Source organism: Emydura macquarii, unplaced genomic scaffold (genome assembly GCF_026122565.2).
Source record: "Emydura macquarii macquarii isolate MOO-44397 ecotype Brisbane River unplaced genomic scaffold, CSIRO-AGI_Emac_v2 contig_1790, whole genome shotgun sequence".
Taxonomy (NCBI): domain Eukaryota; kingdom Metazoa; phylum Chordata; order Testudines; family Chelidae; genus Emydura; species Emydura macquarii.
The window spans coordinates 1738175-1763061 of NW_027131927.1; the positions used below are offsets into that span (position 1 = coordinate 1738175).

Sequence of the window (24887 nt, forward strand, 5' to 3'; positions counted from 1 at the left end):
ACCCCAGTGTAACCACATCGCTTTAAATTCACACCTTAAGTTGTAGGAAAAAGCATTCCGGTGCAGAGGCAGGTTAAGGCTTTTCTGTTGTAGTGAAGAATAATAGTTGCCCATTAGAGAAGAGAGAGAGAGGATGCCAGAAACCGTCAGCATCAAACAGAACAGACTGGCCACACCACAAACAAACCCACAGACTCTGTTCCAACAACCCCTATCCTGAACCACAGCCTAGCTAAAGCACTTCAGTGGTCCAGCGCCCATGACCCAAATACAGACACCACGGCCGGGGCAAATCCTTCTCTGGGATGCGGCTGGTCTGAGAGCAGGCACTGCCGAGGTGGGGGTAGACTAGCAGAGCAAGCCCAGAGAACTGGGGGGAAAAGCAGATGATCTAGGATGACAGCCCCGAGCCAGCACTGAAAGTGGGAGGCTGAAGGGAGACACTCTGAGCACGGTCTCACTCAAGCCGCTGTTCCCAGATTCTGATAGACACCTCCCCCCACCCCCGTGATCAGACGCCTTTAAGCAACACCCAGAGCAGCTTAATAACTATCTTCAAGGCTTAAACCATCCAACATTCACGGCAATTTGTGCCTGTCTGAGATAACCAGCCAAAGAGACTGGAGGAGTCGCCTGCAAAGCGCAGGAAGGAAGACACCAGCATTTGCCCTATAGGACCAGTCGTTCCCCCCTCCCCCAAGAAGAGAGCAAAGCAAATACTCACTCCGTGTAGACAGACCCCCGGGCTGCACTGCAGGCGATTTTTGCAAGCACTGAAGGGTTGCGAAGAGGCAGATGTTTTATACCGTGGGGAAGAGGAAGCACAAGGAACTCCACAGAGAAATTGCCTAGTTCAGCCCTTTGGACCAGGCAGAGAGGTCAGAGATGGGCAACAGCCCATAAAGGAACTGGGACGGGGTGGCAGCTTCCACCCCCTTTCCTTTGGAGAGGAAGGCTGGGCAGGAGATCTGGGTTTGACCCCCCCAGTGCAGCTACACATGACGGGATTTTGGGTGTCACCTAAATCGCTCTGGGCCGTGGGGCCCTGGTGTTTACACAAGTGAAACGCCCACCCAGTCAGAAGAACTACGCTCTGCAGTGGGGTAAATGATGGTGCACGGTGCATCCTCAGCTCCCCATGTAACAGAGCCATCTCCAGACCAGTGCAAACACAGATCTATTCACAACGGAGGCGGTGATTGCAGAGAGGCCCCGCGCAGACAGACAAGTCAGGCTCAGGAGAGCTCAGAAGGGTCTCTTGGGAGCAGAATTGCACCCTTGGGGAGATGAACAGCCAAGTGGGCGAGGTTTCAGCTCACACAAGCCTTCCTCCCCAGCAGCTCAGAGCCCCTGATGCATGGCGGGACACGTCTGCTGCCTGCAGCCTTGTCGCTGCAGACTGCGTGGGCAGCTGAGGCCTGTCTGGGGCTAGAGAGAGTCTCCCTTTGCAAAAACCTCATCTCAGCCTGCCCTGTGCCCCGTCAGGCTGCGAGTGCCTCGCAATGGGCTATACCTACAGAAGCCAAACCCCACTGCCGCACCTCAGCCCTGCCCAGGGGGAGGGAATGCCATCCCGGGGCCCATTTCAGACCTTCTCTTCTGCGGAGGCTGCAGCAAGGGGGCACAGATAGGGGTGGGTGGGTGCCCAGCCCCAGCTTCTTCCACAGGAGAGAAAGAAGAGGGACCTCGGACAACAACACCCTACTCAGAGAGGCGGTGGGAACTCAGGATAGCTGCCTTTGCTAGCCAAGGGGGATGGGGAGGGGGGCACTTCAGGTCTGATTCTGCCATCACTGCCTGTGCTTTCCTACCTGAGAAACTCCACGTGTGCACCTGTGTGAGTGAAAATAGGCACCTGGGGCCAGCCTCACTCCTGATCTTCATTAGTCACCTGGGGGCCCACCTCCCCCTCCCCCATCAGGAGCCAGGACTCCTGGGTTCTATCCCCAGCTCTAAGCAGAGGAGCTAATGATTTCAATTAGGGTCTAGTGGACAGAGCAACAGGGCTCCCGGGTCCTGTTCCCTGCGGCTCGGCACCCTGGTTTGGCCCCGTTTCTCACGCTGGCTGCACCCCCGGCTGTCCGTGCCACTCTCCGGCTCAGCACAGCAGCTCTGGGAAAGGCTGAAGGGGGGCACAGCCCGGCTCCGGCACGGGAAACAGCATCCGCCATTGCTGCAGCACAGAGAGACCAAAGACAGAGCAGCAGGGGGGGCTATGTGGCGCCTGGGCCTAGATGGCAGGCAAGGAGAGGATTTTATGCAGTGCCAAGGCTGGAAAGTGGGGAAAGGGAAGGTGGGACCTGGGCACCATGCCTGGAGTGAATTTCACCCTTTGAGAATCCCTCTCCCTTGTGCATCCAAGGTAGGGACCGTCCCAGGGGATCATTTGTTCAAGGGGGCTGCAGGCTCCCCTGCTGACGTCAAACATCCCTAGCTCCCCGCCTGGCACCTCGGCCGGCCCAAATCCTGCCAGACACGACCCCAGCAAGGAGCTCCTGAGGTTCCGGACCTCAGCAGAGACAGACACAAAGAGGCTTTGGGGACAGTGCAAATAAATGGCAGCTTCTGCCGCTCTCTCTGCCAGGGAATGGGGCCCGTAGTGTAGGAACGGCCAGGACTGTCAGAACAGGCTTCATCCAGGTCCAGAGGAAGGTGGGTGCACAAAGCTGTCCAGTGATGGGCTAAACTCCTGAAGCAGCAGGTCTCTTTCCCTGCCAATGCTCCTGGAGTTTGTTTCCTGTTTGTGTTGGTTTTTAGTCTTGTAACTCTGACCAGGCTATTTCCAAACCTCTTTTGAACCCTCCTACGTGCTTGGTCTCAGTGGTCTCTTGTGGCCGTGAGTTCTGCAGGCACATGACCCTCTGCGTGGGGTGGGGAAAGATTCCTTTTTTTATTTTTTAAAATCAGTTTATACATTTGCCACTGTCCAGTTTCAGGGAACATGCCCCTGAGCTCATGCCGTGCTGCAGGTCGAATAGCCCCATGCCCTCCCCCACCACCGAGCTGTGCAGCTGTGAGTCCCAGCATACATGGCCCAGCACAGGAAAGCTGGTGGGATGGAGGGAGCCTAGCTCATTTTCTTCTCTGTGGTGACACTGAACAGCAGGGACCCAAAGCCATTCCCTGCCCCTGTAGGGCGGGGGGATCTCACCCTATCACTGCCCCACAGGACACTTTACAAAGTCCCTTCCCCGCCCTCCCCATATAGTCTGTGGTCTTTGATCATCCAGTCTGGCCTCCTGCACAGCACAGGCCAGAGAAACCCACCCAGGCTCCAGCCCCACAAACTGCTTCCTGCTGCAGCCCAGGCGCTGTGACCCCCCAGAGTGGCAAGAGGTGTCATGCTGACCCACCCTGTCCTCCCCCCATGGCCTAAAGAGGAGCGGAGATCCAGCAAGGTGGGGGGAGGGTCCCAGGGCAGGCAAGGTTGAGAAACACAAAACTGGAGGGTATCTTCTGACAGCCAGTCTCCATGCAGGGATGGGAAACGGGCTAAAATGACATGGTCAACCCCTCACCCCTAGTCCCTGCACCCCCCACTCCACCCCCCCTGCTCCCACACGCACCCCCACCTTCCCCCTGCAACCTCCACTCCACCCCCCTGCTCCCACACGCACCCCCACCCCCACCTTCCCCCTGCAACTCCCACTCCCTCCTGTAGCAATGGGTAAGTTTGAATGGCGGGTGATCCCGGACACAGGACTGGTTTATTAGATAGATAGATAGACAGACAGACAGACAGACAGACAGACAAGGACAGACAAAGATACAGTATCTGCTGAGCCCATGACCCAGCCTCCCAGCCCTAGGGAGAAGTGGGAGCCTTGAGTGGATTATTGCCTTGAACACACAAACACACACACGGGGCCTTGAGGGGCAGGGGGTGAGGTTACAGGAGCCTTGGCTGCTAGCTAACCTGGTGCTCTCCTGCCCTGGCAAGGGGGGGCAGCAGCCAGCCCCCCCCCCCACACACACACACACATCTGGGTCTTCCAGGTTCTTCTCCTCCCGGCTGAGCCCGTCCACATGTTGCTCCTCCAGCTGCCCCGGCCCCGCAGACCTGCAGAGGACGATGGTGGGACCCTCGGGCCTGGAAAACCCCCGGTTCCGTCCTGGACTCCGCTGCCCTTGGCCGCGTCCTGAGGTTGTTTTGGCTTTTCTGGGCGCCTCCCCCGGGAGCGGAGAGGGGAACCTGCCCCACCCCGCCCGCTCTGGGGTTTGGGGCTTTAACTGCCCGACTCCTGGGTCCCCGCTGGAGCCGCCCCGGCCGATGGGGAGCTCTTTACGCATCAGCAGCGGGCGCAGGGAGCCAGGCAGGGTCCCGCCCCGGCTCCGTTCCGCTCTTCTCCCGACGGCGGCGGCGGCCTCCCGGCCCGGATCCATCCCACGCGGGGGGGACCCGCTCCATCCCCCGGGCCTCGGCTCCTCAGTTTAAGGGCCCCTCGCCGCCTCTCCAGCCCGTGCGCCCTCCGGGGCCCTGCTCCAGGGGTGCGGCTGGGGGCCCCCGCTCTCCTGGGCCGCGGGGCGTGGCGGAGGTGGGGCCCCGCTCCTCCGGCGCGGGCTGCGACCCCCTCTTGCGCCTGGCCCAGCCGCCTGCCCGGGCTCCGGGCTCCGCCGCCTCCAGCGCCCGCTGCCCGGGCCCGCTGTGGTTGCAGAGCCGCGGGGCGGGCAGGGCCTGCGGGCCGGGTCCCCCCGGGCGGGGCTCGGTGCCGTTCTCGGCCGCGGGGCCCCGGGGCGCCCAGACCAGCCCGTAGTAAATGACCAGGAGCAAGGCGGCCAGCGAGACGCAAAGGAAATAGGCGCAGACGGTGGCGACGCGGAGCCAGCGCGGGGGGGCCCGGCCGCCCCCCAGCAGCAGCTTCCCGCCCCCCCGCGGCCGATCCCCGGCGTAGCTGGGGGGCACCGGCTGCCTCGGCCCGTCTCCGTCCCGCTGCTTCATACCGGCTGCTCCCGGGACAGGCTGGGGACGTTGGCACGGCCCGGGGCCGCTCGGGAGCCGCTTGTCCTGCCGGCCCCCTCCGAGCCCTGCCCGGTCTGGGCGCGCATCCTCCTCCCCGCCCCCCTGCGTCCCGCGCTAGGCTCGGCCCCCCCACGCAGCGTGCCAGACACGGCCACCCGCTGGGCCAGCCCTCCAGGCTAGGGCCCTGGCCGGCCTGCCCCACAGCTACCCCCACCCCACTCCTGCAGGGGCCCAGTCCAACCCCATCAGGCCCCTGGAGATAGAGCCCTCCCCCGCCCCCCATGAATGCTGTGAGGCTGGGGGTATGGCAGGGCTTGGACAACAGAGCCTGAACCTGGCTCCCAGCCCACCAGTGAATGTGGGGGGGTCATGTCCTATTCTCAGCCCTCAGCCTCCAAGGAATCTACCTCACTGCCCCGCTGCAGGGAAAAGAAGGGGGGAGAGCCCTGTGCAGCCTCCACCATTAGCCAGCACTCCCTGGGCCAGCCTTTGCCCTATCCCCCTCCTGGCGCAGGTGTCTTCCCTCCTCTGGGGAACAGAGAGCTCCCCACTGCCATTCCCAGCTCTGGGGCGCCTGAGGACCCTTGTTCCCACGCCCAGCCCGGACTGATCAGTGCCCAACCCCGCCCCCAGCATTGTAGCTTAATTTTGTTATTAAGGATGTTAAAATATTTCTACCCTTTTTGATTTATAACAAACCCCTAGAGCAGCGTTTCTGAGGCGCTGCATTTTAACCAGGCCTCCCAGCTTGTGTGACAGAAATCCACTAGCTAGTGATAACCTTGTTTTCTTTTTGAAACCACCCTCGGGTCATGGATGATCCTGTTTGTAAAGTTACCAAAGATCCTGGTTGAGAAACCGGCAGCATTGCTGAGCACATTTTGAAGATTGGTTTTAAAGTAACACCAGCACATGTACTGAAACAGAAAACCCCACTGTTGAATGGATTTACTTTTGTAACAGTAGAGCAGGACTCGCTCTGCCTCAGTCTCCCATCTCTGACCAGCCAGTCCCAGCTGCTCCCAAGGAAGGTGGGCAGGGATGGGAGTCTCTGGGTGATGGAGCTGGAGCTGCACCCTAATAACGGAGGGTCACTGTCCCTGGGACATTGCAAGATCAAGCTGTTGGTTCAGTTTAACACGCGTCTGTCAGCAGAAGCAAGCAGGAGGATGCAGCAGAACGGCTCAAGATAAGCCACTTCTCAGAAAGTGCTTGAGTGTTGGTAGGAGATAATGTCAGGAGAGCAAAAGGCCTGTGCATACCAGAGAGGAGTTTGTAAAGTGGGGGAGCTGTTTGGGGGGGACCAGACTAGCATGTAGGATCCACTGGCGTGTCTGAAAACGTTTTCCCTGCCTACCTCCCCGTCGCAGGACGGTAGGGTTTTAGGTAAGCTAGAAATGCGTGTAGACTGTGGCTTTAAAATCCCTTTTTCCCCTCTCTAAATGTTTTGTTCCTATTGATAAAATAAACAAGACTTTGGGTAAAGCCGGCTTTCTGAGCACACACTGCCGAAGGGAAGAACTCTCGGTGCCAGAACTCACTTGGACCTTCTGGGTCAGCAGGGTGCTGGACCCCGGGCCTGGTCTGGGAGTGGCAGAAGGTGTACTCAGAGGTGCAGTAAGATCTGTAACCTCAACAGCTTGCCCCCTGGGAAATCTCTCCCTGGCCCTGCCAGTCAGTGGCTGGCTCGTGGCCCGTAGCTGGGTTCAGTTCCTGCCCATTGCCCTCGCCCCAGACACCTCAGCACAAAAAACAAAACACCAGCACTGCCAGGATTGGGACCGTGCAGGGCACTAGTCATGTTTATGGCTCACGAACAGCTGGGGGGTTGGTTTGCTCCAAAAATGAATCTCCTCCAGGGAGCGAAAATTCCAGCCCCGAGGAGGTGGGGTGGGGGGAGGAGTAACAGAAAATTCAGAGCATTTGGTAACGGGGGCGGGAGGACAGAAACCCTGCTGTAATCTTCCCCCCGGTGGCTGCCGCTTGCAGCAGGTTGCACGGGGGCCGCTTGCATGGACGCACATGGGCACCTGGCTCTGAGCTGCTCTGCCATACCCACGCAAAGGGTGGGCCTAAACGCCACTCCATTCCCAGCCATACACCACACCCTGCACTGGTGTCTGTAACTGCATGAGGGGCAGGGAGAGTCAGGTCTCTGTCGCCCTCTAGTGGTAGATTTGTGTAAGAGGCTAACAGGCTACTACTGCTGCTCAGCAGAGGAGTTACCCCCATAGCTTGGGAGACTGGGGCCCAGGCTTTCAGTGCTGGGTGCCACTATCTCCGGTCTGGATCAGCCAGGGTACCCTCTGCAGGGCTCCTGCTCAGGTGAGCCATCTCTCTAGTTAGCCTCCTGGAGGCGGGTTTTCTCGTAGAGGACCCCAACCATAGAATAGAGGCTGCTGCATGGAGATCTCCAGCCATAGAGAGGACCCTAGCTAGAGAGGAGACCCACCCAGAGTGTGGCCTGGAGCCATGGAGATGTGGTTGTAGAGCGATTCTGGGCCATATGGTATGGGGTGTCGCTCTAGTCACATCTCTATGGCAGGGGGGTTGTTGGGCGGAAGGAGATAGAGAGGGAATTGAGGGCAGAGGGATGTAGGTAACTGGAGACTGGGGGGGAATCAAGGCAGGAGCCGAAGGGGAGGAGGCGGATGGAGAGGAGAATGAGGCACCAAAAGCTTTGATGTTAGGGAAATAGGAAAATGAATATTCATTATGCAAATTTAGATGTGGCATTATGGGCATTAAATCACCATCTTCTCCAACCCACAGCCTGGGCGAGGGGCGGTGGCTGCCTGGTCTCTCCGTGTACCCTGCACCCCTCTCCCAGGGTAACTACCGCGAGAGAAGGGGAGGCCACAGTTTCCTGACAGGTCACAAGCCCAGCCTGCTCCGGGGGCAGGGAAGAGACCCCTCCGCGGGAGCGGTTCCCCAGATCACACGCCGATGCTTCTCTCCTCTGCCAAGGACTTGGTCTCCAGCGTGGATCTGGTGTTCGCCTTGCTCTCGCCCCTGGAGAGTAGCGAGTCCTCGCTCAGCACGTTGCGGAGGATGGTCTTCAGCGAGCGCTGGAACTTGTCCTGGAAATCCTGGCCCATGATGACGTAGATGATGGGGTTGATGCAGCTGTTGACGTAGGCCAGCCCCACGATCAGGGGATCGGACTCATTTGCACCTTTGAACAGGCTCGTGCTGGGCTTCTCGATGGCCAGGATCATCCCCACCACGTGATAGGGCAGCCAACAGACAAAGAAGCCGACGATCACCACCAGAACCACCTGAACGGTCTTGCGCGAGCGGGTGAAGCGGCTCCTGTGGACCCGGGCCAGGACCAGGCCATAGCAGGTGGCGATCACCACAAAGGGGATCAGGAAGCCGGCGACGAAGCGGAAGGCGGCGACAAAGACCTCGACCACGAGCGGGTAATTGGTCACTCGAGCATAGTCCACGCCGCACGTCACTTTGCTGGAGGATGGGTCGGAGCGAGTCCGACGGAAGATGAAGGTCGGGAGGGTCATGAGCAGAGCCAGGAGCCAGGCTGCCCCGCACAGGCCCCAGGCCAGTCGGGTCGTGCGGTAGTTCTGGCACCAGATGGGCCGGGTCACCAGGGCGCAGCGGTCCACGCTGATGGCCGTGAGGAGCAGGACGCTGGCAAACATGTTCAGGATGGTGAGGGATGGGAAGAGCTTGCAGGCGAAGTCACCCAGCTGCCACTGGTGGTTGCGGGCCACGGGCACGGCCAGAAATGGTAACGCCAGGCAACACAGCAGGTCTGCCACGGAGAGGTTGAGGAACCAGACGGTGTTCACCGTGCGCTTCATCCCAAAGCCCGTCACCCAGATGACAGCCGCGTTCCCCGGCACCCCCAGCAGGAAGATGAAGGAGTAGAGAACCAGAGACGCCCACAGGACTGGGGTCAGCTGGGAAGGCAGCAAATCCATCGTGTCGAAGTCGGGCGCAAAGAAGTTAGAATATGAATCAGGATCGTAGTCGTCGGTGACGTTCATTCTCCACCAGGCTCTATATCCTATAAACAAGCAATAAAATAGAAATTCCGGTCACTTCTTGCCGCCCTGCAGGAATGGCACCACCACGGCACTGCTTTATTAAAACACAAATCCACTTTGGCCTGTGGAACTCACAGACACAAGATTTCAGTAAGGCCAGGAGCTGAGTACGATTTTTTTAAAAAGGATTGAACGTTTGTATGCCCGGGCACGGGACCATCTGGTGTTGCATTGAGAAGGACTCAGGAAGCGTGGCAGGGATCTAAACTAACTGATGGGGGCCGGGGAGGGGGGCTTTTCTGTGGGGACAAGTTGTTCTAGAGCTACCAGGATTTGTACACCTTTCTCTGAGTTAGATCGTGCCGGCCGCTGTCGCAGATGGGATGCCATGCAGGAAGGGCTCCTGGCGTAATCCAAATTGGGAGGGAAGAACTACCTTTCCTATCAGTCTCACCCAGACCTTGCCTTACAGATCATGAAGTATTAGGGTTCATTTTCCCCTCCCTATCCCCACTCCCAAATGAACCTGCCCTTGAGAATGTTCCTGGTCTTGAACCACCCTCCTTCCCCAAACTAGCAGTCCTTTGGTGTGTGTCAGGCTCAGGGCCCGAACTGCAGGGATGCGGATGGAGACAGGGCTCGGAGCCGCTGGAATCATTCACTGGTTTGTTTTTAACTTTAATCTGCAAGAAATCGCATGTGTGAATTTGGGGCTGGAAAAAGGAAATTCACTGCTTAGGTGCCACCAGGACAACTTCCCCCACCCCCACACCATCCAGAGACCCTGCTGGCTGGGCCCCCTGCTGGCTGGGCCGGGGTCCATAGTCCATAGCCTAAAACAGCTACGCCGTCATTTGCACCGGTCCAGCTTGGAAAGCAAATCACAGCTTTGAGTTTGCACTGGGGTAGCTGGAACTCCCAGAGCAGACAAGAGCTCAGTCCTTCGCCTCTGCTGGACCTACCCACAGGAGCCCATATGGTACCAAGCAGGGCACGGGCCACTGGACTGAGCCCCCCAGCGCTTTTTGCACAGGTCACTGAATGCCCATGGGAGGCTAATGACCTGGGCACGAGCGGCTCTGGGTTCTGTTTCCGACCTGCCCAACGCAGGACAGCTCTGCAGGTTGGAGCCAGTTGCCCAACTTTGCTTCCTTTTCATGATGAAACAACAAAGCCTGTGTAATTGGGGCAGGAAGGAAAAAGCAACCGCTATTTATAAAGCACTCTATCCAGGCGAGGGCCCTGGCCCAGGCGGGGTGGGGTGCTGCAATGCCGACAGGTTCGGGTCCTTGTTGCAAAGAGAACGTTAAACCCCTCTCTGACTGGTGCTGTTTGCTGCGCTGCAGCCCAGAGAAGGGCCCCATGTGGGTAGCAAGAAGTGCCTGAGTTCGACATCTCCCCCTGCTTTAGGTTGGTGACAATAACAGTCTGACTGACAGGGCAGTGGTGTTTAGTGGCCGGAGCAGGCAACTATGCATCAGCCCCTAAAGTTGCTAACAGAGCGAAACGTGCAGAAATAAGGCTCTTTAGCCCAAGGCAGATGGAAGCACCAACGCTGCAGGTTCTCTAGCCACAGAGCAATCCAATTTCCGAAAGGAAGAGTTTCGTAAACACAGCGATCACTCGTGCCAGAGCTCAAAGCAGGCTGGGTAGTCATAACTACCAGGGGATGGGGGTGGGGGGTGACTTATGTGTTTACTGCCAGTGGCTGGGCTTTCAGAACTAGCTGGTCGAGGAGTGTGGGTGCACACCGATGGCATTCCAGCAGGACCGGCAGCAAACGAGGCTGGGTGAAACATGGCCCAAAGAGAGACGGGGTCTCTAGCTGCCAAAAAGGGTGACCCAAAATATTTTAATTGAAATAGAGAGCGGAACCGGAAAAAATCCCGGATCCAGGGACAAATCTAAAGCCTGGTCCACAAAGGCAAGTTTGACCAGTTCTAGCAATTTAGTTATACTGGGGTAAGCCACGGAGGGGGAGGGGGAGGTATATAGGTAGGAGGGGCTTTTTCCGGTAACTTTGAATTCCTTCCATTGCAACCTCAACTAAACTGAAAAGGGGCTGCTCTGATATACAACAAGTTTGTCTACACAGGGGTTACCCCAGTGTAACCACATCGCTTTAAATTCACACCTTAAGTTGTAGGAAAAAGCATTCCGGTGCAGAGGCAGGTTAAGGCTTTTCTGTTGTAGTGAAGAATAATAGTTGCCCATTAGAGAAGAGAGAGCGAGGATGCCAGAAACCATCAGCATCAAACAGAACAGACTGGCCACACCACAAACAAACCCACAGACTCTGTTCCAACAACCCCTATCCTGAACCACAGCATAGCTAAAGCACTTCAGTGGTCCAGCGCCCATGACCCAAATACAGACACCACGGCCAGGGCAAATCCTTCTCTGGGATGCGGCTGGTCTGGGAGCAGGCACTGTCGGGGTGGGGTCGATTTGTGGGGTACGGGCAATCTGTGGGCAGACTAGCAGAGCAAGCTCAGAGAACTGGGGGGAAAAGCAAATGATCTAGGGGTGACAGCCCCAAGCCAGCACTGAAAGTGGGAGGCTGAAGGGAGACACTGAGCATGGTCTTACTCAAGTCGCTGTTCCCAGATTCTGATAGACACCCCACCCCCGTGATCAGACCCCTTTAAGCAACACCGAGAGCAGCTTAATAAACTTCAAGGCCTAAACCATCTAACATTCATGGCAATTTGGCTGGTTATCTCAGACGGGGAGAAAGAGACTGGAGGATTCACCTGCAAAGCGCAGGAAGGAAGACACCAGCATTTGCCCTATAGGACCAGCTGTTCCCCACTCCCCCAAGAAGAGAGCAAAGCACGTACTCACTCCGTGTGGACAGATTCCCGGGCTGCACTGCAGGCGATTTTCGCAAGCACTGACGGGTTGCGAAGAAGGCAGACCTTTTATACCATGGAGAACAGGAAGCACAAGGAACTCCGCAGACAAATTGCGTATTCCGCGCTTAGGAGCAAGGAGTGAGGTCAGAGATGGGTAACAGCCCATAAAGGAACTGGGGTAGGGTGGTGGCTTCCACCCCCATTCCTTCGGAGAGGAAAGCTGGGCAGGAGATCTGGGTTTGACCCCCCCAGTGCAGCTACACGATGGAATTTTGGGTGTCACCTAAATCGCTCTGGGCCGTGGGGCCCTGCTGTTTACACAAGTGAAACGCCCACCCAGTCAGAAGAACTACGCTCTGCAGTGGGGTAAATGATGGTGCACGGTGCAGCCTCAGCTCCCCATGTAACAGAGCCATCTCCAGACCAGTGCAAACACAGATCTATTCACAACGGAGGCGGTGATTGCAGAGAGGCCCCGCGCAGACAGACGAGTCAGGCTCAGGAGAGCTCAGAAGGGTCTCTTGGGAGCAGAATTGCACCCTTGGGAAGATGAACAGCCAAGTGGGCGAGGTTTCAGCTCACACAAGCCTTCCTCCCCAGCAGCTCAGAGCCCCTGATGCATGGCGGGACACCCGTCTGCTGCCTGCAGCCTTGTCGCTGCAGACTGCGTGGGCAGCTAAGGCCTGTCTGGAGCCAGAGAGTCTCCCTTTGCAAAAACCTCATCTCAACCTGCTTCCTGCCGCAGCACCAGGGTGGGCAAGTGCTCTCATGCCCCTGAGCTCGTGCCGTGCTGCACGTCGAATAACCCCAAGGCCCCCCCCTCCCCCCAGATCTGTGCAGCTCGGAGTCCCAGCATGCATGGCCCAGCACGGGAAAGCTGGTGGGATCGAGGGAGCCTGGCTCATTTTCCTCTCCGTGGTGACACTGAACAGCCTTAACACAGCCAGCTTTCCTCCCCCTGGCTAATGGTTTCTGCTTTGGATCTCTGACACCTCCCCATCCCCACGACAGCTAAGACACCACAGATTAATGGGGGCATGGTGGGGCTAGCTGGTGCCAGCAGCAGAGGCCGGGATGGCCTTAGCCTCTGAGAGCAGTGCTATGTCTGTGCAGCAGGCCAAGGGCTCACTGCAGGTTTGCTCTCACCAGGGTTAGAGGGGCCTGTCCTTCACCATAGCAGGCCAGGGGCTGCCGCAGAGCCATCACTGTTCCCAAGAAGCCCAGTCCTGCCACTTGGAAGAAGAGCGGCTGCTCCCCCACTCACTTGTCTCCCAGGAGCCACTTGCCCAGAGCATCCAGCCCACAAGCCAGCTGTGCTGAGGGCAGGGAGTCAGCCCCAGGCAGCCGCAATGCCTCTCAGCACCCGTGAGCTCTCAACCCCAAGACCCGAACCCCACTGAGAAGAGGGTGAGAGGATTGGATTCATTAGAAGGGAACAAGGACAGGTGTTGCACCCGGCCTGCTGAGATCTTCTGGCCCCAACTGGGGGTGCTGATGTGCAAGAAATTAAACCTACTAAATTTGAAACGAAGTTTGGCAACAAGGTGGAGCAGATCCACCCACCCCTGTTAGCGGCCTGCTCCTGCTGGTTCCACCAGTCTCATTATGTTTATCCAGCACCATTCACCCATGGCATCACACTGGGCGTAACACATGTAAAGTCAGATACAAGCTGCGGGCAGAGGCCTCCTACAGCCATCTCAAGGGTGGCAGCTGTAACGGCCTACAGCAATGCTGCACTACCGCTTATGACAGAGCCCCAGCCACTTTAAACTTTCTGGCGGGAGGGTGGGTTAGGACAGACTGCCCTCTGGCCAGGACACTGGGTTTAACAGGGCCAGAAAGCACCACGTGCACAGGTGATCAGGGCTGCAGATTTCGGTCTCAGAGGTGGGACTGCGGGCTGGCCCGATGGATCCCAAAGTGAGAGCATATCCACGTGAAGGGTCTCCTCTAACGTCACCCGTCCCCACTCCAGTCCCGCAGCACAGGCTACTCCTGTTAGAGATTTATCAAGTCATATTCCTCACCCCACACACCCCTTAAACCGCATTCTCTTTGCTAAGCACACAGATCCTGAGCGCCACTCCCAGCAGCCCTGCCCACCCCACCCGCCCCCAGTGCCGGAAAAACCCAATGCCAAATGCACCCAGGCCCGGCGGCTTTGGAAAGGTTTTATTATAAGAAAGTCAGATACATTTGCATTGCTTTTACATGATCGAAAGCGGCCGGGCAGGAGCGCAGGAGAATTCGACAGGAGCCGAGAGCTTCCCAGGGCAGCACCGGGGAGTGAAAATCTCTCAGCCAAGGTTCCTGTCTCCAGCAATCAGGGTGTGGGGGGAGGGGTTCTACCCCCAAGGGAAAGGGTTAACACCGTGCACATGGGTGGAACCGGCCCCCCGCAGCGGGGCTGGGAGCTCAGCCCAGCAGAAAGGCTTGAGAACTGGGGCTCCAGGACAGCCCCTTGAGAGGGTGACAGGTGGGAAGGGGCAAAGGGCAGCTTGCTGGCTGGTGGGGGGCCCCAAGCTGACATAGTGTTTGGGCAGTGTTTGCCAAGTGCCTCAGCCCCCAGCAAGAGCGAGGGGCCCGGCCTTTCCACGGGATATGGGTCACTCCCTAATCCCATTAAAGTTCTGCGCATGCACACATGCACGCATCCCCTAACCATGGCCCTTCCCAGACGCCAGCAGAGGAGGTTCACTGAACCCCCCTCGCACTGGGGGACAGATGCACGGCGGATCCCAGACATTTCGCTCCAGTTCCGGGAACAAGCTCCTCACCCCAGCTGCTCAGCTTCATGCAATTCCCGCTAGACTCCACAATAAACCCTCCAGGCCGTCCCCACCCTGAGCCCGGGCACCCCCAGGAGAGGTTAACCCGGCCAACATCCAGACGGCCGAGCCTCAAAGCACGTCCTGTCAGCACAGGGGGGGAAGCCTCCACGGCTCTGGAAAGTCTCCCCAGCTCTGTGGAAGTCACTGAGGGAGCAGCCTGGCCTTCGCCGGGGCAGCATCTCTGGGGCGTCAGGGCTCTCTGTCATCCTGTCAAACAGAGAGAGAGAGAACGTGCAGTGAGCCTGAATCTTGGCCACAGCCGGAGCCCCCCGCAAGTCCCAACACAAGCAGCAAACAGAGCCCCCGGCTGGGGGGCCCAGCAGTTAAAGCCACTCAACCGGCCACCGCTTGGTGACTGGTGCCAGCATGGCAGCTGCTGCTTCACCATGTCCCCCCCCCCCACCCGATCCCTCTCCCCCTAACTCATTCCCCACCCCCAGCCCACCATGAGCGAGGTCAGGCCCAGGGCTAGGACACAAGACCCACAGCTGCCCCCTTGGATTCATGAAGGGGCCTGACCCGCCAGCATCAGGTATGGCCACGGACGCCAGCACCGAGTGGGTGCACAACGCTGCCTTGGCGCCAGCCACTGCATGAGGAGACGGGGATCTGGCCCGGAGGGGGTCCCCAAGGAGGGCAGTCATTAAGATTAACCCTGGATCGTCTCGTCATCCCAGATGCAGAGGGCAGCTTCCCACTGGGTTTGCTCATCTCCCTGTATCAGGGTGCAAGCCTCACGCCAGGGCAGGGAATTGGAGAAGGGAGATGTCGGGCCCCCGCCCCCCCAAGCAGGGGAGATGGTCTTGGCTGGGGCTGCCTGCGCCAAGGACCCTGCAGCGATCCGGCCCCTCCCAGACACCACCAGCGCGGACAAGCCCAACGTCTCCCCCGGGCACGGTGGACCCTGAACCGGCTCCAGTTCCCATCCCCAGCGGCCTGGGCAGCCCAGGCGTGGAGCGTTTAGAGTGCAGCCAAGGGCACAGACAAGGTGAGCAGCAGCTTCCTGACCAGGCTGCGGGATCAACCCCTTGGGGTTGGGACCAGCAACATTCACCCCCACCCAATGCTTCCCAGGGGCAGCACCGGACTGCAGGCACCGCCTCCAGCCAGAGACAACCCAGGCCTCATCCAGCACTCGGGCCCCACGCCAACATTTTTCTACAAACTACAGGGAGAGACCAGTCCCTGGGCCGTTCCATGGGGTGAGCGACTTTAATGCACGATCCAGAGAGACATACAGACACTGCCCGGCCCCCAGATTTCCCACCTCCCCCATTTCTAAGGGGATGATGCCTGGAATGGCCCTGCTCGCCAGAGAGGGAATCCTGCAAAGTTACGAGCTATCCTGCCCTATCTGCTGCCTGAGGGCACACCGGCTCTCACACCCCCCCTCCCTTGGACCTACAGGATCAGCAGCCCCCTAACTGAGCCCAGCAGCAGAGCCCCACACCAGGCCTGAGTGCAGCCTGCGAACACACCCTGCCCCTAGAGACAGGATCACCCAGCAGCCTCCACCCAACCCGTGGCCGATTTCACCACCAGGGATCCTTCCGTCCTCCCTGCAGAACAAGTCATGATGAGGCGCCACAGCCAGGCGTTCCCTGCCGTCCGGAGTGAGCACGGCAGACGGGTTAGTCAGCGCCATGCGTGCTCTTGCCAGCAGGGGCTGCGAAGAAGCAGCTGAGGGACCAAGATGGGGTGGGGACAGGACACGGACACACACACCCCGAGCCTGGCTAGGGGCCAGCGGTCGAGCTCTTACGGAAACACACCCGCTCGAAGCCTGTGATTTCCACTGTGCCCAGCGCTGGCTCTGCGCTGGGGGATACCACGGCTCCTGGGGAAGGGAGGAAAGAGAGCATCAAGCAGGAGAACTGACCCCACCACCCCACGGGAAGAGTTATCCGCTCCGGCGGGAAAGGGGCTGTGGGAGAGAAGTTCCCCACCCTGCCCGGGGGTGCATGGGTACCTCCCGGCTGGGGAAGAGAGCCCCCTGGGGGCCGAGCCCAGCAGGCAGCGCAGCCAGACCTCCCCCCCCCCCCCCCACCAGCACCAGAGTAGCCCTGGCTCCCCAAAGCGGGGTGTGTGCGGGAGAGGGGGGGCAGAGGGTAATGGTAAGCCTCCCCTCCCCCCAGGAGTTCCAAGCAAGTTCACCCCCTCCAGCCCCGACCCTGCCCACCCCCAGCACCTTGTGTCTCAAGTGTCATGACAGTCTCCGGGACCCCTGGCTCGTCTGGGCTCCCAGCCGGGGGGGTGACCAGCTCCCGCCTCTCCGTGTCACCAGGGGCCGCTAGCGCCATCAATTCTCCCGCCTGGGCCGGCTCCTCCCACCCCGCGGCCTCCGACGGGCCCTGCCTGCCCGGGCGCTCACCCGGCTCCACGGCTGGCAGGCTCGGCCCTGCGGGGACATCAGACAGCTCATCAGCTCCACCCCAGCATTGTTTCCTGGGGTGATGCGTCCCTGCCCCCACACCATGACCCCTCCCCCACCGTCTGCCCCCCACTCATCCTACCGGCACCCATGTCCCATGCCAGGGCCACACCCCCTGCATCACCAGCCCCAACCCAGGCCAGCCTGATACATGTGCCCCCCCACACACCCTCCGGGCACACAGACTCCAATAGATTGCCTCCCCTGCCCACCGGGACCCTTTACCTGCACTGCTTCCCGGGGTCCCTGCCCCCTGAGCCGGGGGGTTGGTGCCAGGGCCCTGCAGGGGGCTGTCCCCCACGCCGCCCCGGGGCGAGTTCAGCTCCATCTCCTCGCCCCAGTCAGAGACAGGCCGGTAGCCCTCGGCTGGGGAGAAGGGGCTAAGGGGCTTGCCCGGGCTGGAGTGAGCTCCCGGCGGGGGCATGTCCAGCTTGGGAGCTGTGCCTCGCCCGGCCTTCGGGGCCCGCTGGGCTTTAGGGGAACCCACGGGGGGCGCCTCCTCCTCCTCCTCGCCCGATGAGCTGAGGGGGCCTTCATCCTCCTCCTCCTCTTCCTCCTCCTCACTGAGGTCCTCCCACTGGTCCTCGTCCTCATCGGGGGGTTGCCGGGGCTCAAGGGGCGACTGGGCGGCCACGGCCGGCTCCTCCGCCTGCTGACACAAGGCAGGGCAGGGACGTAGACACAGCAGGGGTGGGGGCGAGGGGCAGCAGGACAGGGAGGGTGGGTCCCAGTGATGGGATTGGGGGAAGGTGCTGGAGGCTGCAGAGTTGTAGGGGGAGTGGGGAGATGTGGGAAGAGCTGCAGGTCGAGCCGCCTGTGGAGAGGGTGTGGGGAGGGGGCGGGGAGCGGTGTCTCCCCGAATGTCTGCAACTGGACCCCGCCTCCTTACCTGCGGCTCCTCATGGCGGGGCTCAGGCTCCTTGGACACCGGCCCCTCGTCCTTCTCTTCCCACCGGTCGTCGTGCATGCTGGGCAGGGGGCAGACAGGCGTCAGGAGGGCCAAACCCAGGCCAGGCCCCAGTCAGCACCTGCCCCTCCCCCAGCAACACGGAGCCCCACCCCACCCCCAGACAGAGGCCAGCCCTGCCACTCCACCAACTTCGCCTGCCCACCTGCCAAGCTTAAAATGACCCGGTGCAGCCCACGCGCTCCCCCAGCCTCATCAGCAACCCACCCCCGGCCCTGAGAGCGAGCCCAGCCCGCAGGCCCAGCAGGTGTTCCCAAGTTGGGGGAGGCACACCAACTGCGAATGGGGCCAACTAGCCCCAGGAGGGTCCACACTGGCAGTGAGGTGCAGTGAGACCGGCCCCCCGTCCGGTCACACAGGGAGTTAGTGGCTTTAATAAGGACAGAACCCAGGAGTCCTGGCTCCCAGCCTCCTACTCTAACCACTAGACCCCACTCCCCACCCAGAGCTGGGGATTGGACGCAGGGGCCTGGCCCCAGTCCTTCACACAGCAGGGCAAGAGCAGGCTCACCTGTAGGGCTTGGTGGGCGTTGGCCGGCCCCGGCCCTTCCTCCTGCGCTCGGCCCGGTGCTCGGACAAGAACTCCCCAAAGGTGGGCGGCTTGGGCGGGCGCTTGTTCTCATCTGTGAGGAGAGAGCAGCAGGGGTTAAAGGGCTGGGAAACGGCTCCCCGCATCCACCCCCTACTATCCCCATGCTGTCCAGCAGGGGACCCCCAGCCTCCCTGCACCTGGGGCTAGGGCTGCCCCATGGGGGACCAACTTCCCCCCAGACACCCTCCCCTGGTACCCTCCCCCATTCCCATCATTATTCCCCCACCCCATTCCCATGGGGAGGGAGAATGGCAGGGGAAGCCCCCCCCCCCCCCACCCCATCTCCACCAGGCTGGGGCGTTGCCAGGAGACACTCACCACGCCTGGTACCCGTGTCTGGTCCCGGCGCCGTGCCGCAGCCCTCCTTGAACCTGGAAGACGCACGCCAGGTTAGCACAGCCACAGACAAACCCCCCCGCCCCTCCCCCCCTCACACACACACACCTGCCCCCGCACCACCCACCCACCCGGGTCTGAGCCCAGAGAAACCCCCCCCTCACCCAGACCAACTCCCCTCCCCACTCTCTAGTGACTCACCTCAGGCCCCAAGAACCAGCACACCCACAGGGCCTTCCCCCCCAGGCTCGGGCCCATGCACCCCCCGCTCCTCCTCCCGCCCCAGGAATCCAGCTCAGCCGCCCTCCTACATGGTGTCCGTCTTCTCGGCGTCCCACTCCCGCCGCCACTGCCCCGTGGGCTTGCGGTGCCGCGCCAGCCGCTCCTGGTCAATCTGCTCCCGTTCCTTCTTCCAGCGCACGTACTCGGCCCGTTCCCGGCCCGTCATGGACAGCGTCATGTCCAGTGCCCCCCCGCTCTTGGGGCTCGGCCGGCGGCCCTGCGGGACGGGAGGGAAAGACACGGCTCAAAGCGTCTCACAGGGCCATGGGGCAGGACCCCCGCCCCACGTGCTCCCACCCTGGTCCAACACAGCCCCTGCCCCAAGGGGCTCCAGCCCCTTGGCCCATTCCCTCTGGCTGGCTGGGGGGGGCGACAGGCAGGGATACACAGAGGCCTCCTGTCAGCATCACTCAGCCAACAACAAACCCTAGTGCCCCGCCCCCAAACAAACAAGACCCCCTTAAACACACCCTTCCCCACCCCCCGGGTACATACTGGGGTATGCCACTCCTTCTCCCGCTCCATGCCCGTCTTGACCTTGTCGAAGTCAGCCCCGCCCCAGTTGCGGACGTGCCGCCGGCTCCCCTCTTTGCGGTCGACCTCCTGGAAGGAGCCGCTGCGCCGTGGGTCGTCCAGGAAGTTCCGCACCGGGTTCTTCTCGTGCAGCCCGTCCTGCAGAGAGGCGAAAGGGGGGCCGGGGGGGGGGTGTCAGCCCAGAGTCATGGAGGATCCGCATGCACTCCAGTCACGGCTCTCATCCAGCCCCACTGTAAGGAGGGTGCTGGGGTGCAGACAGCTCAGCACAGGTGGACCTTGAGGGGGCAGGGGGGGTTGGTTCCACCATCCACTTGTACCCCTCAGTGACTGCAGCAACCTGGTGGGGTTGCTTCCCAAGCTGGTCACCCCTCCCCGTCCCCAATTACCCGCTGGTTCCGCTCATACTCCGCAATTTTCTCCATCTCCTCGTTCATCTTCTCGATGTTCTGCCGCCTTCGCTCCTCCCATTCCTGGGGGGAAAAGACAGTGAGAGCACCGCAAGGTCCCAAGGGACACCAGCACTGCCCCACATCCCATTCCCCAGCCCCCCTAAGCCAGCCAGTCCCCTGCCCTGGGGCCAGATCGGAAAGGCTCCCGGATTATAAGAAATAGTTAGCATGGATCAGTCAAGCACAGATCAAGCCAAGCCAACCTGATTTCCCTCTTTGGCAGGGGGTTACGGACCTCGCAGATGAGGGGGGAAGCAATAGACGCACTAGATCTTGGTTTTATTAAGGTTTCTGACAGTCCCACGTGGCAGTCTCATAAGCCAACTAGGGAAATGTGGCCTAGATAAAATTACTATAAGATGGGTGCATGACTGGTTGAAAGACCACACTCAGAGGAGAGTTATCAATGATTCGCTGTCAGACTGGGAGGATGTATCTAGTGGGTTCCCACAGGGAGTCAGTCCTGGGTTTTGTATTAGAGGATATTTTTGTTAGTGATGCAGATAACAGAGAGTACGCTTCTGCAAAGTGTGTGTATCAAGCTGGGAGAAGTTACAAGCACTTTGGAGGCCAGGATTACAATTCAAAATGACCTTGACACATTGGAGAACTGGACTGAATTCAACCAGATGAAATTCAGCAAAGTGAAGTACTTTGCACTTATCTGGGAGGGGATGGGTGAAATCAAGTGCCCAGCTACAAAATGGGGAATAACTGGGTATCAGGAAATCTTTCTAACTCTCAGAGTAGACTTTCTAACTCGCTGGAACAGGTGTCCCAAGGCAGTGATGGAATCCCCTCACTGGAGGGTTTTACAAATGGGTTGGACAAACACCCGTCAGGGATGGTCTAGGTTACCTTGGCCCTGCCTGCACACAGGGGGCTGGACTAGATGACCTCTTGAGGTCCCTTCTAGCCCGACATTTCTATAATTCTATGTCCCACTCCCCACCCCTCGAGCCAGCCAGCCCCCATCATAGCTGGTGTCTCCTACAGGAGAAAGGCCCCATATCCCACCCCAGGAAGAGTCCCTCTCTGCTCTGTGGCACCTGCCTCTTGCCCCAGAAAGCACTACACAATACCAGCACTAGGGCAGCGAGTGTGAACGCGCGTGCGATGCACTATTGATAAACTAGTCCCAGCCTGGCAAAGCGCCCGCAAGACACACTGCACCTTGGACTTCCTGTCGGGGCCTCCATCTCCTGCTGCCGCAGCTGCGCTAGCCCCTCCTCGGCCTCGTGGCCTGCGCCCTCGTCCACCCCGCTCGCCCGGAGAAATGCCATCTCCTCCACCACCGCCTGTCCCTTCCCAGACAGGTAGGTCAGGCTGCTCCGCCCGCGGCGACCGGCTGGAGGGGTATGGGCCTACTCGCCCTACACCCCGGGGAGTTGGGCTGCGGCCGGCCTTGGGCACGCTGGCAGTCTTCCTGTCACTGACCACACGCTTCTCCTGCGGGCAGGGGAGAGGAGGAGAGGGTGAGACGCCCGGGCAGGGTGCACAATGCCAGGGCTAGACCACAGCTGCTCCTCATGGCCTCGCTTCCCCACCCTCCTCACCTGTAGCACCCCAACTTAGTGCCCCCTCGCCTACTCCATAGCAGCTGTGCCCCACCCCACACGCTTATCACTGTACCCCTCACTCCCCCGGCAGCCATGCCTCCACCCCCCACCCTACCTTGCCCCACCATGCACTCAGGGGCCATGCATCGCCCTCCCCCTCCCACGCCTTCCCCCCCGCCTGCCAGCCCCAGCACTCACCCCGGGGGACAGCGCAACCTGGACAGTGATGGAGAGATCTTTGTCATCCCGCTTCCTCTCAGGCTCATCCTCGGTGTGGCGCAGCCGGCGCGAGCCCGTTACCGCGATGCCCTCCTGCTCTGCCTTCTTCCGATCCTCTTCAATCTCCTGCAGGGGAGCAGCAGGGCCGTGACGGGGCGGACAGTCCCCTTCGGGACACTCGGCCTACCCGCCCCCACCTGGGCCTCCCCCGGAGCAGAAAGCCAGGACTCCTCACTGCATGCCCCAGAGCCTGGCACCCCCACTCCCGTGCACCCCTCTGGACTGATATACGACCCCCTGCCCTGCTGCCCCACATATGATCAATGGGGGCCGGACCCCCCCCTCCAACAGTGGCCAATGCCTAGCGCTTCCAAAAAAATAACCAACCCTTCCCCTCCCCACCATGTCCCTGTCTAGGGGGCACAAGGGACCCCCAGGGAAGCCGGCCAGCTCCCCGCCCTGCAGGAGGAACGCTGCCTCTAAGAGGCTGCCTCGGTTGGGGGCTGGGAGAAGCGTAATGGGGAGGAGAGGGATTCCCTTCATCCCCCCCCGGGGAATCCCACCCCCCCCCACCCCGCCTCCCCAGGGACTCTAGAGCCAGCCCCCAGCCTCACATCACAGAAACCATCCCCAGCACTAAGCTGCAGCCCGGCCTTAGCATCCCGCCAGCCGGATTACAGCGCTCCTAAGCGCCTTAGGGGACAGCCGGTCACCACGGAGCCCCAGAGCCAGAGCTGACCCCAGGGGAGGGCGTGGCAGTGGTGGGGGGCGGGCGGTCTGGGATCCCCCCCGGGCTTTCCCAGATCCAAGGCCGCTGCCCAGCCCTTTCTGCGACGGCAGCCCGGGGCACACCCCGCAGGCCGGGGGCAGGCCGCTCCCACCTGGTATCGCTTGATGAGGGCCTCGTTCTTCTTGCGCAGCGCCTCGATGCGCTTGTCCAGCTCCGCGTCCTTCTCCTCCTTCGACTTCAGGTCCAGCGTGGCCGACTAGGAAGAGAGCGGGCAGAGCAGTTGGGGGGCACAGACCCATGGCGGGGAACCCCTGGTCCTGCCAGCAGGACCCGAGCCCCCAAGACGGGACTCTCCCCCCACCCCCCTTCGCCAAGGGCGCGCCAACCCGAGGGGGGCAGGGCCCGGCTGGACCCGAGCTGCGAATGGCGCCCGCCGCCCCGCCCCACGGGGCAGACTCACCATCTCCTCGGCCGGGCCGGACAACAGGGGTCAGTCCCGGGGCCTCCCGTGTGGGGCGGGGCCAGGCCGGGCGCCCCACGGCACAGCGCTGGGGGTCTGCCCCCTGGCAGGCGAAGAGCTGCGAAAACAGAGACCGACGGGGGGGAAACTCCCTCCCCCGCCCCACTGCACCTACACCCCCGCCACCTGTCCCTGCTGCTCCCCCGCCGCGCTCCTCCCAGCTCACCACGTGGGCCCCACATCCGCTTCCTTGGCCGGGGGAGAGGGGGGGCGGCTTAAAAGGGCCAGGTCACACGCACACACACAGCCCGTCAGTCTGTGGGGCCCGCACGATTGGCAGGTCTGAGCCCCGGCCCCCCTGGAATCACGCCCCCAACCAGGGTGGGGTCGCACGTCCCAGGGGTGATGCTGAGGGGTGACACCCCCTCCCGCTGGGCTCAGGGGGCTGGGCTTGCCCCTGAGGGGTCACTAGGGACAACCCAGGGCAGCACCAGCCGGGGGTGTACCAGCACCCCCAGCCAGAGACGGGTCTCTCTGTCCATCCCTCCATCTGTCCATCCATCCGTCCGCCTCTGTCCCTCCATCCAGCTGTCCATCCGTCCGGCCGCCCGCCGTCCACCCATCCTTTCACCCGTCTGTCCGTCCCTCTCCAGCCAGCCGTGCGTCCATCCACCTGTCTGTCCCTCCATAGAACCATAGGACCGGAAGGGACCCTGCGAGGTCGTCTCATCTGGTCCCCAAGCAGGATGGCGCCATATGACCTAGACCAGCCCTGGCAGGTGTTTGTCTCCCCAGCTCTTCAAAGTCTCTAAGGAGAGAGACCCCACCATCGCCCCAGGCAATGCACTCCAGAGCTTCTGGGACTGCCCTGGCAGTGGGGAAGTTTCTCCTAAGGTCCAACCTAAACCACCCATGCTGCAATTTCAGCCCCGGCCTTGCATCTTGTCCTGGCCTCAGAGGTGAAGACGAACCATTTTTCTCCCTCCTTCTAACAACCTTCGATGTACTTGGAAACTGTTCTCAGGGCCCCTCCTCAGCCTTCCCTTCTCCAGACTAAACTGACCCTCCGTCTTCCCTCGCCGCAGGGCCCGTTTTCTAGCCCTTTCCTCATTTTTGTTGCTCTCCTCTGGACTCTCTCCACTTTGTCCCATCTTTCCTGAAATGCGGCGCCCGGAGCTGGCCACCAGACGCCAGCTGCGGGCGGAGCGGCGCAGGGTAGAGCAGAATCACTTCTGGTGTCTTGCTTACAACACTCCTGCCCGGACACCCCAGAACTGCCCTGCTGAGCCCCACTAGATGGAGCCCTTGGGCCGGCGCTGAGAGCGAGCTGCGGCTGCCCGCCCCGGTGCCAGAGAGCAGCAGGGGACGCTTTGCAGCTGGGCGCTGGACAGGGAGCAGAGAGGGAGGCACCTGGGTGGGATCAGCCATGTGGAAGGCTCCAGCTGGGCGTGGGTTTGAGCTGGGGGGACCCCTGAGCAGCATCCCCTGGGAGTGGCAGCCCTGTTCGGTGCTTGGGGTGGCAGCCTGGGTGCTGCCTGTTTTACCCAAGTTGGGGCATCTAGGCTTAAATATTGAAAGGGGCCCCCAGAAGGAACAAGTGTTGGGCTTTACCCCCCACCAGCAGCTCTTCCAGTGCCCCTCAATCCCGACCCCTGCTATCCCAGAGCCC

General features: G+C 60.8%; 3 protein-coding genes across 6 annotated transcripts; all 3 read right to left on the reverse strand.

Annotated features, from left to right (window-relative positions):
* Positions 1-4426: 4426 nt before the first annotated feature.
* INAFM1 (InaF motif containing 1) lies at positions 4427-4939 on the reverse strand. The gene has a single exon (XM_067557242.1). It carries the CDS (start codon positions 4937-4939, stop codon positions 4427-4429), a length of 513 nt encoding a protein of 170 aa, XP_067413343.1.
* A 1675-nt stretch (positions 4940-6614) lies between these two features.
* LOC137158725 (C5a anaphylatoxin chemotactic receptor 1-like) lies at positions 6615-8981 on the reverse strand. The gene has a single exon (XM_067556566.1). The coding sequence runs from the start codon at positions 8965-8967 to the stop codon at positions 7897-7899; it is 1071 nt and encodes a 356-aa protein (XP_067412667.1). The 5' UTR covers positions 8968-8981; the 3' UTR covers positions 6615-7896.
* Positions 8982-13978: 4997 nt separating this feature from the next.
* Positions 13979-23456, reverse strand: CCDC9 (coiled-coil domain containing 9). Of its 4 annotated transcripts, none has more exons than XM_067556565.1 (14): positions 23219-23456; positions 22910-23014; positions 22008-22154; positions 21424-21699; positions 20188-20271; positions 19802-19936; positions 19294-19481; positions 18965-19017; positions 18566-18677; positions 17977-18055; positions 17313-17739; positions 16845-17054; positions 16429-16493; positions 13979-14863 (listed from the first exon to the last, which is right to left on the reverse strand). In XM_067556565.1, the coding sequence occupies exons 1-14, from the start codon at positions 23219-23221 to the stop codon at positions 14846-14848; spliced, it is 1902 nt and encodes a 633-aa protein (XP_067412666.1). In that variant the 5' UTR covers positions 23222-23456; the 3' UTR covers positions 13979-14845. The 4 variants fall into 4 exon arrangements, with proteins under 4 accessions (XP_067412666.1, XP_067412665.1, XP_067412663.1 ...); XM_067556564.1 differs by having other exon boundaries at positions 16419-16493; positions 19760-19936; positions 23219-23454; XM_067556562.1 differs by having other exon boundaries at positions 19760-19936; positions 23219-23452.
* Positions 23457-24887: the final 1431 nt, after the last annotated feature.